Source organism: Bombus pascuorum, chromosome 3 (genome assembly GCF_905332965.1).
Source record: "Bombus pascuorum chromosome 3, iyBomPasc1.1, whole genome shotgun sequence".
Taxonomy (NCBI): Eukaryota; Metazoa; Arthropoda; class Insecta; order Hymenoptera; family Apidae; genus Bombus; species Bombus pascuorum.
This window is the reverse complement of record NC_083490.1, coordinates 17,367,692-17,386,711: the sequence shown is the minus strand read 5'-3', so window position 1 is coordinate 17,386,711 and position 19,020 is coordinate 17,367,692. Positions and strand designations below refer to the sequence as shown.

General features: G+C 32.1%; 2 protein-coding genes across 8 annotated transcripts in view; one reads left to right on the top strand and one right to left on the bottom strand.

The window, feature by feature from the left end:
• Positions 1-19,020, top strand: part of LOC132905674 (phosphatidylglycerophosphatase and protein-tyrosine phosphatase 1) — a 137,771-nt gene that overhangs the window by 65,242 nt on the left and 53,509 nt on the right. The window lies entirely within an intron of this gene.
• LOC132905658 (syntaxin-binding protein 5) overlaps positions 1-19,020 on the bottom strand; it is a 77,840-nt gene that overhangs the window by 10,105 nt on the left and 48,715 nt on the right. For 2 of the 7 annotated variants that reach the window (XM_060957174.1, XM_060957176.1), the window contains exons 14-19: positions 15,319-15,802; positions 5,310-5,435; positions 5,118-5,237; positions 4,879-5,004; positions 2,921-3,130; positions 2,191-2,299 (exon numbers count right to left, since the gene is read on the bottom strand). In XM_060957174.1, the coding sequence (XP_060813157.1) occupies positions 2,191-2,299; positions 2,921-3,130; positions 4,879-5,004; positions 5,118-5,237; positions 5,310-5,435; positions 15,319-15,802 (1,175 nt within the window). Of the gene's footprint in view, positions 1-2,190; positions 2,300-2,920; positions 3,131-4,878; positions 5,005-5,117; positions 5,238-5,309; positions 5,436-8,267; positions 8,761-12,502; positions 12,549-15,318; positions 15,803-19,020 lie in introns of all 7 variants that reach the window. The other 5 variants (XM_060957179.1, XM_060957180.1, XM_060957177.1 and 2 more) reach the window with 3 other exon arrangements.

Here is a 19,020-nt window from a genome sequence, read left to right as displayed (position 1 = left end):
AATTTGGCTTAGTTCAGGGGCTCCAAAATGATTATTTTTAACTTCAAGTTCTCGAAGGTTTAAATCCACTACTGCATACATCTAATGTTTAAAAAATACATATATATGTATAAGTATATGTACCAATTCATTGGTATACTGATAGTATACTAATATCAGAGAAGAATGCGTGGCGTCATTTGATAACGTTAACGATTCAGTTATCGATTTACATTAATCTTCGGACCTAGTCTATGGCAATTTACTACATGATATAATATCACGTGGCAAGTCGTATTTACCTTAACAAACGCTATGATATTCTAATTAAAGAGATACGGGGTCCCATTTAAAAAAATTAACTTGACTCTATATACTAAGCATTTTTGAAGTAAGAAGAACTTTTTGATAACTTCAATCCTTCGTGAGGTATTCCACTGTTTCTGTTTAAACGGAACACCTTATATATAGGATATATAACATACATTTCCATCTAAGTAGAAACGATGGAATAGTATTATTAGCGCAGGATTGAAATTATCAAAAAATTGTTATTACAAACGCTGTTTAATATATAGAGAGACATTAGGTGTTATAATTGGTGTAAATAGATGTTATAAATAACTATTTTAAGTATATATATTGTATAGTATAATACATATGTATATTATACATATATGTATAATTCAAATTGATATATAATAAGTCAATATAAATAAACAATATATTTCATGTTGCGTAAAACATTTTTGGATAATCATCAATTATATTAATAATCAGAATATGAATATTCATATTAACGGAAAAGAATATTTAAGAAAACAGAAAAGAACACTATCATAACAGAAAAGAAATATACTACGTAAGAAGAATATAAATTGAAGATGCAAATTTGCTATTATTTCAAAAGTAAATAGCTGCCAATTCAATAGAGTAAATAGTAGTAGCATAGAACTGTTTCTTGAATTAACTATATAGAAGATATTAAACAGTGCAAAAAAAAGTGCTTATATAAAGAATACTACATGAAACATGCTATAAGTGTATTAAGGGTTAACGAATACACGTTAGATATAGTAAAGAAATTACATGCTATAAATATTAATATTGCTTATTATCATTTCACTAAATGTACTTAATTAATTATTCTATATTTATATCGGTGTTAGATATCAAGTAATATCTATACAACATTCACTCAGCTACATAATACATGGTGCATAACGCTATGCAATGAAAGAATGTTTAAGTTCGTATTTCAAAAATATAAAGAGATCGTGGAGTTATTATTCATTGTATCTATAATCGTATATATAGATAGATAATAGTAAACATAATTTAAGTATGCCCATTATAATTTTCATGAAATTAAAAAAAATCAATTTCGTTTTTTAGTAATATATCTGCATACATATCGATAATCAATAAATTTTCAATTTTAAATTTATAAACAAATAAACTATATTGTACATATATATAACAAAACATATAATTCCATTCGAAATCAATATATGCAATTAGTTACATGTTCCACACGTAATCAATTCAACGTAATCAAAAACTAATTAATAAACAAAGTTTTATATAAAAACGTTTATACAACGTTAATAATAAACAAAATATGAGAAATTCGATTATTATATTTGAAATCAAGTCGAAGTTCCCCTTGTATTAAATGATTATTCTATTCATCTCAAACTACAACAATATTTTCTTAATAAACGATCAAAGGATAAAAATGTTATAATATATACTTTAATATTTACAATTGTGTACGTTATAATAATATTAGATTGTTTCTTTTTAAACAGCTGGTAATGTCATGTTTATGGTGACTCATCGACGATTAATATTTCATTATATTTTGACTACTTTTTTAAAACTTCCACTATTTAAAAATATAAACATTTAAACAGTTAAGAAATTAGTAGTTAAAGCCGTTAAACGTACAGTAGTTATTTAGAATAATTATTTGTTTTTACTATTATATACATATATTCCAAAAATAATCAATTAGAAGTATTAGCCAAGAAAATAATATCATTAGTATGAAATAACTTTTATGCTACATTCGACGATGTACATATATAAAATGTTGCAGTCTTGCAATGTTGCAATAATGCAATAGCATATAGTGCATTATATACCATGTGCAATTAGAATGATTATTTTGCCGCAAAGCTAATATAATGAAACAATTGTTATTCTTACCTCAAATCTATAAGCGGTAGAAAATCGACGTCTATAAGCGGCCTCAGACTTGGCAAACTATAAGTAGCTATGTGACCATTTGAAATGTAACATACAAGACAGACATTGTCTGAAACACACAGAAGATTTTTCTCTTTTATCTATATTAATCTAACTTGCTTTTTGCCAGATGAGTTGAATACTAACTTGCTATTTACTCAAAAATGTTGATGCTGACTGAATACAGCCAGACTATATGTATTATATAGCAATAAAGCAATTCATAATATCTCATATTACACATATCGAAGTGTATTCCAACGATTACGTAAAAATGTTCGAAGTATATTTGTTATACTACGATCTTACGATCTGCTACAACGGTACACTACATAAATATATGTAACTAGCACAAAATTCCTTCCTTATTGACCCACAATCTTAAACAGATACTAAAATTTGAAATTGTTGTGAATTGATCGGGTGATTAGAAGTGAAGTTAAACGTGATTCTGATATCTGCTTATCACACAACTTTCGGAATTTGAAATGAAACGTTTAAAATGTGTACCAATATAAAAGCAGGAAAGGACTACATATTTTAGAGGTAACTGTATATTGTAAATCTATAATTATTATCAAATACTAATTAATTAGTAATATACATACATATACTTAATTCGAAAACTTAAGACTTTGTACAAATATAAAATAAATTGTTTACGAAAAAAGAGGATATTTACGATACATACCTTTTAAAGACGTAATCTCTGCTTTAATCACAATATGACTTTCAGCCAGTTGTTGTCTGTACTGACAATTTTGCGAGGGTAATGCTACAACCCTCGCTTGTTTTTCTGACGCTAATACAACGAATTGGCGGTCTTCGAAGCCCTCTCCGGTAGTTACTTGAGTGTTCATTGATGGAGAAGACGTTCGACTATTACATTTGCCTTGACTTCCTGCAACGATAAAAGACGCATCGTGTCACTGGAAGAAAACTGCTTCTAAAAACATATTTGTAAAAATATTTTTGTCAATGAAAATTCGAATTTACATCAAATCTCACTACTAAATACATCATACTTACAGGGTGCTACGGATAGTACAACCGAGTATAGCTGGATTCCTTGTGAACAAATAAATCAAATATATAGAATAATGATTTTCTATTTGCAACTTCGTTGGCGACAAAATTAAATTTGAAAGTTCCTCACGCATGCTGGCATTTTTCGCGTTTGCGACTTCGCCGTACTATAATGATATAATTAACTTGTCCCTGTATTTACACGCAGGGAGGGCGTGAGCCTATGGGGGCTGGCAAACCCACGTTCCCGCAGCCAGGGGGACCGTCGGAACAAGCGTTCCGCTTACGTGAGTCCCTATGTACTCCGCAAGGATGATCGCCGGGAGTATGCGTGCGCTTAAGTGCGGCCATGCTCTCTCTACGCGGTCATGGGTAGTAGCGCACCCACGATCCTGACGCGAATGAAGGGACCGCCGGGATAATTCCCTGGGCACAAAAGTGTCACAGGTCCCCGCTTGCGTGAAGTCCCTTCTTGGTCTGTTGAATGCCCTGTTAGCAGGTCGCAGGGCCAGCAGTGACGTGGCCGTACATCCACACGGTGGTCCCACCAGCGACATAAGCTGGTACCACGGGCAGGATGAGTATTAGCCCGGAGGGAGTAGCGACCCCTCTGCTCGTCCGAAACTGGGTATGGACTCGTGGTGGCGTGGTTCATAGCCGAATGCTGGTTAGGCGGCCGGTCCCCCGGGTGCGAGGTATCCCCACTCGTACTCCGGAAAGGGTTACGCCGGCGGGTGAGCAGCGTACCAACTGCTCTGGAACCGTCCTGGGAGACGGTAGGGCCTAAGGGAAGGTGGCCCCGTTTTACCTTAGACGAGCGAAAGCCCCTGCCAGGCCTAGCTAATAAAGGAAGCAAGTGCACTGGGTGCCTTGTGCGTCGGTCGGGCGTGATCCCGACCCCGATTGGTCCTGTCCGGGGACCCGGGCCCTGTATGAGTATCGACTCGAGGTAAGGGTACCCGTTAAAGATACAAGGAGACTACCTGTCCCTGTATTTAGCATGCTGAGGACACTAGCAATGTCATGCTTAATCTTGGTGACTTAATCTGCAATATCCCTCACCTTTACTCTATTGGCTTTTTGTTGGGGTCTCATTAACAAATTTGTGTATCTAAAGATTAAACAAATCATGAACCATTGCAAGAGAGGATTATGCAGTTATTTGAGTAAGTATAGACCCAATCGATTCATTGCCATCAGTTTATGCTTTCATGATTCGAGAGGCAACAATCTGTTTACGGCAAGATGAATAATCAACAATTTCAATAATCTCTTCGTTATAAATGTAAAATTTGATTTCGCTAAGATGTAGCGTTAATCAGTATCCTTCATAACATTATCAAAATCCTAACGTATAATGTAATCGGTTAAGTTGCAAAAGCAACAATTGCATAGACGAAAAATTTTCAAATTTAATTTCCTCGAACGCAAATAGAAAGTCGTTATTCTGTATTTTCAGTTTATTTTTTCATACAGAGTCCACCCATATCCGCTTGTACCACCCATTTCGAAACATCCTGTATATTACAAATTACATTATTTTATGGACTCATAGATGTATATAATGTCACTAATAATGTAACAGTCGCAATATATATTAAAGAAACAGGTATCATAACATACTATTGCGTTCTTTACTCTCCATACTGTCGTCTTTCCAGGACTCGTAAGAGTATGGAATCAGGGCACCATTACAATCTAAGAAGAACATTGATAGAATACATCCCTTTAACTTAAACGTAGATCCATCTGTAAAAACAAATAGAATAATCATTACATTATGTTATATCTTGTCTCATGCGTACAAACACGCACATACATAGAAAGGCCTAATGCATTTCATCGAACACAATAACACTTACTGCAAGTAGAAACAACGACTGGATGAGCGTGTCGTTCTCCACGAGCAGGTGTATTAAATATCACCGTTTGTATAGATCCTAAAGATGTACCGATCCAAAGTGTTGGCACAGGACTGGTATCTTAAGAATAGAATAAAACATATTAATAAGAGCATCGATTAAGAAGCAATTTCCTGTGAAAATGTCACATACCGCTCTTTTTCGTGTAGGAATCTGCGAATGTAAGGCAGCTGATGGTTTCTGTGGTGATATTCTCGAGCGACGACATACTCGAGCTTCTTGATCGTTGAAACGAACTGTCATATTTGTCTACCCGACCAGCAGTCCCGAGAATAAATGGAAAATTAAATACCGAACACGTAACATTGCCATATAAATTATGACGAGCATGCAACATCTATCACAGTAAACATCTCTGACAAGTTAAGTTTTCTAACGTAAATTAACGAAAATCGGTAAGAGATTCGGTCAGAGTGTGAAAGAAAACATAAACGTTTTGGATAGTGACACTAATAACAAGAATAGCAATAATTACAACAACTACAATAATAATAATAATAACAGCGACAGCAACAACAACAACTATTATGACTAGTACCTCTTTTGATAGGACAGTTCACAAAGTAACATCTTTCATTCGTTTCAACATTCATCAAGTCGATCCGATGTATGTATATCTAGTATGTCGCAAAGTTCGTTAGAATGCCACGCAAAACGAAACGAACAGAAAATAAGGTAACATTATAATTGTAATTAAGAGATCAGTTAATCTTAAGCGAATATATTATTGGCACTATGTGCCGATTCATCATGCGCAAATTACGTGTAGCCAAATCAACGACGTATATCCCACTTTCATTCCGTTCCCTATTAATTATCGCGTTCAACAAAATGAAATACTAGAACTTAATACTTAAATGATGTAATTAACATAATACTTGAGTAGTATATTTAAACGGTGTTAGTAATATTAATTTTCATATTTACCTAAAATCATTAGATAAATGGTAAAAGTATAAGGTCGATGAGATTCTGTAATAAGACGCGTACATTTGTAATAAGATTTCCAACTAGGATAGAAAGTTAAAAAATATTTTACGACGTATATTATTCGTTAAAATCTTGTAAATTACAAATTGAATGGAACTTTAAATTATATTTCCATTTTAAACGCAACTAACGCAACTAAGGACTGGTTACCGTGTCAACCTTAATCGTCAAAATTTATTTTTTATTTTAATAAAAATTATTTTTTATTTGCGTCCGATACGATTCTTGTTCGATTCATGAAAGGACATCTCGGTCGAAGTAAATTTTTGCCTCTGCATAACATTCTAGTATATGCGTTATTCAGCATTTGATCTTAATATCACCGAAATAAAACGAGTTGCGTCGCTAATCGCTTTCATGAAATTATAGCACGTTCAATCCACACTCCCAAAGGCACTTGAAAGCTTGAACACAAAGAGTGACCTGGTTTTAAAAATTAAAACATGAACTTTAAATAACATATACAATTCACGCTCTAGATATAAGAAGAAACGAAATTTTAGTAGCAAGAATATGATTATGCACTAAAAAGGCATTCCGCGACATCCCTGCGAATTCTACGTTCCAAACGTACTCAGTATACATGTACGCGCGTTATATAGGTATGCACAAGATTTTAATAAAAGTTCAAGCTTATCCAAACTCGATTTCTTACTCATCGGTATAATAAATAATTCGTTCTTTTTTTTTTTACTTACATTATGTCATTGAAATACAGCGGTAACTATATATTCTGCATTGCTATGTAATTTGATGCGAACAAAATTCTCACATACGACAATACAAATTATGTAGATACTTGTTTTCCTAAATTATAGCTTCATAGTTATAATTTATCATGTAACATTAAACATGTATATGATATAAATCCCGTATCTTATATATTTTATATATGTATATAAGGCATGTATCAAGTGTACGAACATTTTTAATTATCAGCTGTTTCCACAGATACCGTTCTCTTTATTTCGATGTAACTTTATACCATACTAATGCTAAAGAAACTATAACTATTTCATCTTTATCAACATCCTGTGCATTCGATATTTCATAAAGTGTACACTGAGCGGAAGAATTAACTCAATGTGTTATCATTAGGCAACATTTATTAGAAAAAAGCCAACTGAAAAATGAGGCAGACAGATGAAAATCGGAGAGAACGCGGAAGAGTATTTTTTTATCAGAGGTGCAGTGTGAGAATTAGAAATCACGCAAACTGGATGATGTGCCGTTTTGTGTTTTTAGAGAAAGTGGTTTGACCAAGAGTGAGTGAATAGACCGTTAGGAAAAAAAGACGTGATGCAGAGTAATAAAGTCTGCCGAAGTAATATATATCCACACTCAAATCAGCAAAGACCAGACAGTATTTATCAGACATAGCGAAAAAGAGATACGATAACGAAGACCAATCTTAAAAACAGCCATTTTTAGAAGTTACAAGTTAATTTATGACTATGATATTACTATAAATTCTGTATGTCGGTCGTCAAGGAAGAAGATAATATCGATTAATATAAGAGTAACGAAAAAGAAAGATATAAGAACATGTTTCAGGGTATACGTTTATGCTGTAACAAATTTGTTTGAAATTATAACGTTATAAACTATAACACAGTATCGAAACGGTTTCATGAAATTTAAAATTTAAAGAGATTTAAACGAAAAAAAACAATTGATCTAAGAAACTCCGGAATATTAATTAGATTTGATCTAATTTTCACGAACTACTTATAGATTATTTTATGTTATTATATATTATTATACATATATCGTTGTATCGTTGTATTGTTTTCCCAGAATTACTCACAAAAATTAGTCACTTCTCGATTTTGAACAAATTCACCTTTGAAACAGTTTGTTTTTCTGTAATGGTATGGAACAAATATGTTCAAGAAATGCTGGTCTCCATTAATCGCATTGAACCTACCATAGAAGAATCGTTCTATTAACAACGAAATCAAAGGAACAACGAAACGAGGAAAAAAGCACTCAGAGAAGAATAGACTTATCTCATTCAGTAACATAGAAAACAATCGATGATCTACATAAGTAGTATAGCAATTGTACTTATTAAAATGATAATTCATTGAATAATACTACCGAAGCTGTTATACTGTCTGGTGTTGGAGAGAATATTCTGGTAGTTGAAAGAAGCTTGCGGAGTGGTCGACGAATAGCCTCGTATCTCGGTGTTACGGTGACTAGAGAGTAACGAAGTCGTTGGAAAGTTGTTCAACGACGAAGAGTCCAGCTCATAATGGTTGGTAGTGGTACTCAGACACTTCTGGAGCTTTCTTATACCCTGAGCACGAGACTGACGTGCTTCGATCGTAAGGGATTTGCGAGAATTCGCATTCGAGCCGGCAATATCGTCGTCGCCGCTATTTACGGTATTCTGAACACCCGACCGAGGGATGCAGACACCACTAGTACTAGGTCCTCCACTACTTTCGCTATTGCAACCACCGTCACCAGTGTTACCACAGGGGCTACAGCTATTACTATCGGCGTTGTCACCTTTCTCACCGCAACCACTACCACCAACGACCACCGTACTTCTTCGCGTTACCGGCAACATGCACATCCCGTTCATCTACAAATGAGCGATAGATCAAACGTGAAGAAAGTATGATAGATATGCTCGGCTAAGCAGTCTTAAATCCCACTCTAAAACTCTAGTATTACCTTACGGTAAACGGTTTTTCTTTCACATTCTCCTCCAAGTTATCGCTACTCATCTTTTCAGCCTTTTATATTTTAATTACATGTCAATTCTATCATTAACTACGTTATTTTCCACGGTGACAGAGTAACTTCACCGGAGTCTGATTTTCAATTTACTTAAATGCAGAAATATTATTTAGGCATGTTTGTTAAGACGTATTAGCGATGTAAACAGAATCAAAGATCGAAGGTATTTAAGAAGAAAAATGAAATTAAAACTGCTTGTTACCTGAACGAATCTTACATGTTCTAGAGGAGGAAAAGAATTTATGTTATATTCCTCGTAGAACAACAATCCAAATTACAGAATAAATAGAGTGCTCTCCATACTCTATGAAAACTGGTTATGTAATATGTAGTGAGAAAAGTGACATTCCTCAGAAATATTATTATCATTATTACAGCGAAATATCATTTTTATGTTAGCTGAGAAAAGTAAAGATATGAAACACTTCAAAAGGCCTTAAAAACTAGTTGGTAGCCTGTGTAAAAAATTGCTTTGCTTTCTTTTTATTATATCCAGTATTCTGCTTTTAATTAAAAAAAAATGGTAACAAAAAGTTATGGAATTATAGGTCTTGTTGTTGCAGAAAGGTCTTGGGGCGATATATACCTGTATGTTCCGCGTAATCTGAGAATAACAATAATTTGGACAATTTTTAACTAATAGACATAATAAGAGCCAAAGTGTCATAGCAGTATACATATATACATGTGTGTGTGTAAATTGTGTAATGAATATTTTCACCTTCTTACATATATTTGATACAGACCTAAATGTTGCATACCTACCAGATTTCATATTCTCAAGATTTTGTAAAATTAACATACATATGCATGTTCCGTGTATTCGGACACTACTTTTATACAGTGATTACCTTATAGTTTTTATTGTAAATATTTATTAGTGTTTATAAAATTTCTCAAGTAAAATTACCATCTAGTACTCTTTCTTATTAAGTAAAAGTAAAAGTTAAATAAATTTATTAAATAAAAAATGTTATATTTGCTATGATATTTTGACTCTGATTCCTATTTGTCGATCAGACAATCATGATCTTAAATTTCTCAAAATCCATAAATACAATACTTCAAAAAATTGACTCACTTCTTACTATTTTCATTTGTTATTCCTAATAAGAGAACTGCCAATCGCATATTCATTTAAAAAAATAACACATCATTCACGAAATGTTTTGTACATCTGATATCGTTCGATAAAATTTCATTAATGAATAATTATTCGGAATAGGGGCAACCTTATCGATTTCGATGACCTTGAAATGTATTGTCAAGGTCGAGATTCTGAACAACTTTCTCCTATACATATAATCGCCGCTCGGTTTCAGTTTTCAAGCTATAAGGTAATTTATGTCTGATACAATATGTAAATGTTATTTAACAATTTATTTTATAAATTATTGTTCTGTAAACAATTCTTCAATGGCGGTAGATATATTTGTTATATTTTTGACCAATTGAAGAACAGAATAAATCACAACATTCCATATATCAATCGATTCATCGAAAATTATTTCACGCTAGCGTTATCGGCTGCCTAACGCCGATCGCATGCTATTCTACCCTAAGCTATAATCCATCGATTTTTCTTTCTTACCTATACGATACTAAAAGTGTAGGTTTTTTTCTCTCGTCAATGAGTTAAGTTTAGGTTGGACTAAATACAAATGCGGCCTCCTAATCTAAAATGGAATGTAATCAAGCCTACATTTAATTGAAGTTTCTTTGCTAATATCTTGTCAACTAAGCCCGAGCGAGGGTTATATGTATAGGAAAAAGGTGTTCAGAATGTTGACCTTGATAACATATTTCAACGTCATTGAAATCGATGAGCCTCTATTCCGAATAATTAACCATTAATATTTAATTTAGTTTCAATTGTATTTCTTATTATTTCCTATAGAATTGTAGAAATTTCTACAAATTTGCAAAAATTCAACTTAGTACGATTGAAAAATACTTTAATATTATAGATACATATCGAGCTAGAATTAATGAATTAAAACGAAGCATTTATAATATTTGCATTACGACAAATATTATTTGTTTACTTGTGAAATGTGAGTATTGACGAATAATTCGTAATACATCTTGAAAATTTAAGCATTAAAAACAAAAAGAATTTTAGATACTTGTAATATAAAGAATGATAAATATTTGATAGTAAACGCGTAATTAATACATAAACATGTATAATACTTATTCGCAAAATGTTCAATGGATCCATTCCTGTTGTTTTACGGAAGAATCAAATAAAGAAATTAATAACATTTAATTTAGTGAAACAATGTTATTTTAACTAAATATATAATATAGATATCTTCTGGGCGCATAAAATAAAATTTGCAGCAATCGTATTTCACTACGAAAACGAAAAGTTACTCCGCCTTTAATGATTCCATTTGATTGTTATTTGAAAATAATTATAACAGATTTCTATTAACGCTAAATAAAAGAATCGACTGATCAGTGGGAAAAATGGCGGAAGATATTTGTTTCTTATATCGTGGTTATTTCTAAGATTTGCTATGTGGAATATCAGCATATATTATGCAGAGCCCTTTATAGCAGTCAGTCAATATGGAAAAAAAAATTAGAGAAGCACAAGATAGTCAATGATACATTTCAAGTAGAAAAAGAATATAGCAATGATTTCGCGCCCTGTTGTCATTGATGATGCCGTAACCATCCGTGTTATTATTATTACTATTGCTATTGCGTGCAAATGATTAAAAACATATCGAAAAGCTTTGAAAGCGATGTTGTACCGAGAGAAAGGTGTAAACACAACGAATCTTGTGATATGATACCGTACCTTAAACGCATATTATAGTAAAAACAACCAATATATATATTTATATATATATATATATATATATATATATAGGTATATATGTGTACACATATGTATGTATGTATATACGGTGTATCAACAAAATTAAAATTGATTCGAGAGATGATTTTGAGTAGAAAATGTAGAAACTCGTTAATGTTTACCAATCGTAACGTATCTTAACTATATAGATTAATTCTTACTTTCAAAATCATTAATCGCAACCACATGACTTTTTTTATTATTTGTTTAAAGCTGCCTGTTGAGATTTTAAAAAGTTTCTTGAAAAACTGAAATTTTGAAATTTGAAACAAAAGAGCAGTAATTTTTGCACGATTAATGATTTCAGAAATAAGAATTCATTTCGGCTGCCAAAGACATCAAAATTAGGGGAAAGTAACTAATTAAATGAATAATATTGCACTAAATTTTTCATCTACATATGTTCTCGTAACATTTTCTATCTAGAATCTCCCTCTTATCTGCAAATCGACTGATATGCTTTTGTTCAGCTTTGGTAATACACCCTGTATATAGAAATGAAACAACTACAGATGTCAAATTGTTCATGTATATTAACTCTTGATCGATAGTGGTATTAATACAGGTAACTAACGACATACTTAAAAACATAGAAACAAATATGTACTTGATGTTATCTAGAAATAAATCATCGGTATAAATTTCTGGCAACAGACATACTTTTCTCTCGGTGATCAGACAACTGTCAAAATGTGAAAAACCTTTTTTTTTTTACCTGAATCAACCTTGCTGTCGGGGAAGACCGCAAAACTGATTTGAACCTGAAAAAGTGTTAAAGTAGAATCTCTTCACATTTAATTAGTAGATTGATTACGCTCAAAGATAGATTTGTAGGTTTTAAAAATTGAAGAAAGAATTGAATTTACATAATTGGTTACGGTACATTCGAAGGAGTACTCTGATATTTTACAAACTCAGGGTGAATAATATTGTTAAGAATGGGAAGTATCTATACAAGTTAAAACGAATTCACACAAATGGGTATTAAACACATATGCGAATATATATGTAGTCTTAATGTACGTACACTATGCATTCCAAATACTCGTAGATGTACCTAATGTGGATATACAGATATGCTGTTACAAAAACAAATATCTTCTAGTTACGAACAAGGCATATGGGATACAAGCTGTATGTGCACTGATGAAATGCCGCAATACAACAGAATATACCGTTCTGCGATACAATGCAAAAATGTATATTTTTGCTTTTACTTTGCAAAGTAGATGTCCTAAAGATATGTATATCACATTTCCCATTGATCTGCCGTTAACTCTTATACGTATATCATGTATTATATGTACATACACTGTATTAGTACTAAACTTTAACGAGCATAAAAATATGCGTGCACGCAAAAATATTTTAATTAACTTTGTACCTTACGATGTAACGTTCTTCGATTCTAGTAGCCACAGACTTCGGAAGCTTTAGATTTTATGTAGACATTAAATTTGTGAGAAACGATTTTTTTAAATAGAAAACGTAGGCACCCTCTGAGTACAACCTGAAATCCTATTGAAGTCGGTTATGTGAAAGCAACGAGTCTGCACTCTTCCAAAACTTGGAAAATCGTTCGTCTCCTAGCAAAATTTCTTATAATCTCGTATATCTTATAAAATATATAATGATATATTGATGAAACTGATTGACTGACTATTATATTAGACTCTACATTTTCCAATAATTAGAAAAATTCAGAAATTTATTCCACATAACTTTTTACACTAGTATCGCAATATCGATGTTATTTATATTATGTAACACTAGACGTCTCCTGTTTAGGCTTTCGTTTCCTTTATGTTACATTTACTTATGTTATTACGTTGCGTACCTATGTACTTGTATTTGACCATTTTTTAACACTTTAAATCCGTAATACGTTCATTAAATTACGAAAGATACAACAAAAATATTATGTTAAAAGTATTCGATTAGCAAAATTTCGCTGACTTTTATGTTCCAATTAAACCTTTTTACCTAATCTAGTAAGAAAATGTCTTTCATCTCTCGATGGATAACATTATAAAAATCGTTTAATCTCTTATTAAACAATATCGTTAATACTATTTCTTAAATCTGTAAGACATGCATTAACGAGTTTAAAACACTGTCGTCATGTATTTTAAATTGTTGAATGCAGTTTACGATCTGAATTCAGAAAATTTTGCTGAAAACAAGTCGATTTATTTTAGATATTACTATTGTTACATTTAAAGCTACAAATGTCGTGTATAGAAATTTAGTAACCTAATTTATCGTACTTGTAATGGAAAGAATGAAGAAATATGACAGCTGTATCGTCTAAATTTTGGAAACGAATAAAGGAAAAATTCGTTTGATCAATGTCATATAAATATATATATATATACACAGATACATATGTATATATAATCCGATTGTCAAGTCAAATAATAGATGGTACATGCTCTGCGAGAAAAGGAAAGGGTACTACTTTCTTCATGTGCAGTGTCAACAAATAAAATCCTATGTGGTCACCAGAATCCTATGTGGTTTGCATAAATTACTCATGCATAAATATAAAAAATTATTTGAACCAGTACCAAAAAAAGCTTGGGGTCTAATATCGCAATTGGTTTTATTCTTGCAAGCTTTTTTATCTCGTATCTATTCTCAGATTTATGTGAGTTAATGACTGTTAGTAATTGTTTGTATAGCGAAGTTTCAATTTTCAATTTTAAATCTATGTAAACTCGTTTACTACTTTTTCTTCGATTTCTCGTACTTATGATGACACGCGAATCATCGTATACATATAACGAAAAGTGAATATGGAATATAATTAACGTATAATACATAACGTATTACGCGCGGTAGGCTCCACAAGAATTAAAAAATATGAATACGCGATACAGATCTGTAAAAAAAATGCAAGTAAACGCGGCAGATTGTTACACGGAGTGCGTATTTTAACAAGCAGAATAAATAATATGTTTCACATAAACCTTTGATTCCAACGATATTGTTTGGCGGAAGCTTAATTTATATATGTATATTCTTTTGTTGTTTTAGTTTTACACTTACACATACATATATATATATATATATATATATATATATATATATATATATATATATGTATGTATATATATATATATATATAAACACAGTTACTTGTTATTACCTCTAAAAGTTAGTTTACATGAATCTACGAGCATCCTAGGCCTTCTTTTAAAACGAAAAAAAGAAAAGATAAAAGCACAGTCGAAATATAGCAGAGCTCCTTTCTATGTAATTAGTCTAGTTTTTGTAGGACACAAGTATACGCTTTCAGTCAATGACATCGCAGAGGCATCTGTTTTTTTGATCGAAGAAGTCAATTGCCAGTGAACGCAATGACGTTGCGATTAAAAGAAAATGTTGTTAGTAAACGAATAATTCACTCACGCTCACACTCGAACGCATATATGCTCACATTCGCATGTTACGTTAAACTCTACACGTATCACATTTCTAAATGCACACGGACAACACAAACTCTCCTCTACTCTAATTTTAAACACTTACTGAATCTTCTTATTAGATTGCAGGTGAAAGATTCGGAGGCCGTGTTTGTTTCCTCGCATCTTAGGTCACAAATCGCTGGATCGTTTTTCGCAAATTTTAAATTCGGTACAGACAATAAACGACCTTCCCTTTTCGCTTGCTTCATCTTCACGATTTTCATCAGTCTCGGTGGTTTCATTTCACAGCTCTCGGCTAACGTTAAATTAACCGGCCGTACGGCATCCGATTTCTCAATAACGTTCTCATTGTCAGTGGAAAATCGTAAAATCGATTTAGTTTTATCTCCTTCGATCACCGGACTTTTCGCTTCTTGATTGTTCCTCTTTTTATCATCGTTTAATGGACTTTCACGTCCAGGTATCGAGCCTTCTGATGACAATGAAGATTCGGACACGGTATTTTCAACTGGAGACAGCGAACTCGCGTTTTCGGGTATGTTACAGTAAAAAACGGAAGATTTCTGACTGCTACTATCAGTGCCTACCTGTTAACAATGGGGTACTTGTATATACTTTTTCATCGTAGACCTATCGAGATAAGAAACATCAGCTTTGTTCTATACAAACTTAGACGATTAGATCTAAAACTATCAACGACTAACGTATACCCTATTTTCAAAAGTTTGTTTATTTTTTTACGTTTAGACAAACCACGTAAAGCAATCAATAATACTGAAGAATTAACTTATGTTTTTCATAAAAAAGGATTTCACAATTTCTTAAACTTTTCAGTCTTTTGATCGCGTCCGAGTAATAAATAAAGTTTATGCAACATATATTCCTAACGCATGGAATAACGCATATAATTCTTCAACCGGAGAAAATAGCTAAAGGATTTTTAAAAAAAACAATGTAAACAAAAATAGATCTCACATATGGGAATCATTAACAAATATTTGATTCTTATAAACTGTTATATAACTGTTATATAACAGTTATATATAATATAAACTGTTTCCATAATATTATTTCCTCAACCTTATGCAAGGGATGATCTCAATTTTTATATCTTCAATAAAATAAAATTACATCAATTATAGGAAGTAATATATAATTTTGAATAGATATTTGTGTATACTTCTCGTATATTAAATATCGTTTTATTATACATATCTACTTTAAATTTGTAGCATATATTGCAATTATAATTATTCAACCTAACTCAAATTTCCTAAATAATTGAACGAACATAGGCTAGTATATTTAATCTTAGTTCATAATATCTTTATCTCTATTTTTAGTAACTTGAAGCTGATATCTAATCTCATAATTTATATTAATCTCAAAGAAAGTTATTATTTTCAAAAAAGGAGTAACAAACTTTCTCATTCAACATTAAAGTAAAAAAATATAATATAACTATATTAAATATAACGATAGCAAATTATTTCGAACACAACGAAAAGAAAGCAATAACAAAAGCGAGGGAAAAAAGTAGGTAGAAAGACTAAAAGAATAATGATACGAACAAATAAAGCCATTTTAAGGAATGTGAAGCATATTGCTGTACGTTTAAAATATATAGATCCGTTCGTGGCTCATGAAAGTATTCAAACACTCTTAGAAACCTTCGTAAATGTTGACAAAAGAGAATCCAGCCCCAATGGTCTTGATGTTGATAGATGTTGTCAAGAACACTCTCCTGAACGACCTCAAATCGTTATCGCAAACGTCAAAGTCGAGACTAACAACTTAGTCGCAACAAAATCATGTTTAAAACTTGTAGAATTTTTAAAATATTTTTTGGCAGATTTTGACAAAAAGAGACCCAGCTTCAATGACCTTGACATATGAATATCTATGACGACATTCTGCTGAACAATCTCCAGAAGGTTTTCGTCCGTCATTCTTTAAAAAATTATTAACAAAACTATATGTACCACTACTACTAATGTGTACATTCTATTCTGTCTACGTAAATATATATGAATGCGAACACGGAAGTAACCGATGCAATAGTCGAATTTGTTTCCCAGCTTTTATTTGAAAGAAGCACCCGATGCGTTGTATGCTCGCTCCACTCGCTCGTAAAAATCCAGTCCAACTCAATTCCACATACAGGTGAAGAGCGTCCGATTTTCGTCCAAAAAACATTTTTCTTAAAAATTTCTCGCCCATTCGTTTCGCTCATGTGTGGAATTAGTATTGCGTTGAAATAGATTTTTACTAGCGAGTGGAACATGCGAGCAAAGCGTACGGTGTTTCCTTGCTACACATGAATACAAACCATACGTTGCTTTTTACAAATCTTTTCCGACAATAACATTTTAAAGAATAACGAGCGATAGCTCTAACTGTTTGCAGATTATTCAGAAAAGTGTTCTTGACAACATATGCGAAGATCAAGATCATTGGGGTTGATTTCTTTCTTTTTTTTTTTATCAATATTTATCAAAACTTCTTCCATATGTATTATAAGGACATTTTGAAATCTCATTAGCACTGTAACGAGACATGATTATAGTGATTATATTGGTCAAATTCGAGCAAATCTGAAAATGAATAGGTATAAAAACCATTAGATATTTATCAGAAGCATAAGCTTCGCAAAAATCACTAAAATATTTAAACAATCAATTACTCGCCATATCAGTAAGTCACATAATTTAATGTGATCGTGTTTAAAGCTAATTGTATTAGGTCGCCCGAAAAATTTCTTTCGTTTTATAAGCAAATAATGGATACACAACATTTTTCGTTTTATATTATTTTATCGAATTACGTATGATCCATTTTATTCTATCAAAATAAAGATCACAACGTTCGACAGATTAGGCTTCATGTTCGTCGTATAAAGATGCATCGTCGTAGAAGACGTGCCTGTAAAAGAAAGACACTTTTCGGGCAACCTAATATGTTGGAAGGAGCGTTCAGACGATCGGATATTGTTATCAATATTTCAGGATTCTCAACATTACAGGGACATAACCATCAGACGACCAATACATAATGTTGTTAATATAATACAGTCAATATCGTTGAACATTAAAGAAATAGATTGACGTATCGTTAATATTTTCAAAAGGATGAGTTAGTTCAATGAAAAATATTTTTACTCCACATATTCTACGTCTTCGAAAATAACCCAATTCATCGATGATCTTAAAATAATGGCTGTACAAGCTTTATTTTAATTAGATATCACTGAACGTTAACTCGAAATTGAATTGTCAATAATATCGAATATGTGAGGAAAATGCAGTTCGTTAATAGATATCGGCAATATATGAGATGTTAAGTAAAAAGGATTCGCGACTTTAAGGGCTATAGTACTCATCGAGAAGAAAAAAATGTCCAATCAACATAGATCCTGCAATCAATCCCTTGGACGTAAAATCAATTTTTATCATTTACAAACTCAGAAGCAAGTTAGCTCAAGGTTGTCAACATAAAATTATTTCTAATGTTAACAGAGGTTACTGCATACATATAAACGAAGACAAGACCTTCTTCTTTACAGTAAATATACGATATGTTTTTCTTTCATTGCAATGCAAAACTCACATCTGCGTAATATAAATCATTTGCATTGACAACCTTGAGCTAACGTACTTCTGAGTTAGTCTCTTTGTTTATGTTCTACGAAGAAATTCACTCACGACATTGAATTTTACGTCCAAGGAATTGATTGCAGGACCTATGTTGATTGGACATTTTTTGTCCTTCCTGATGAGTACTATAAGCCCTTACAGTCTTGCACGAT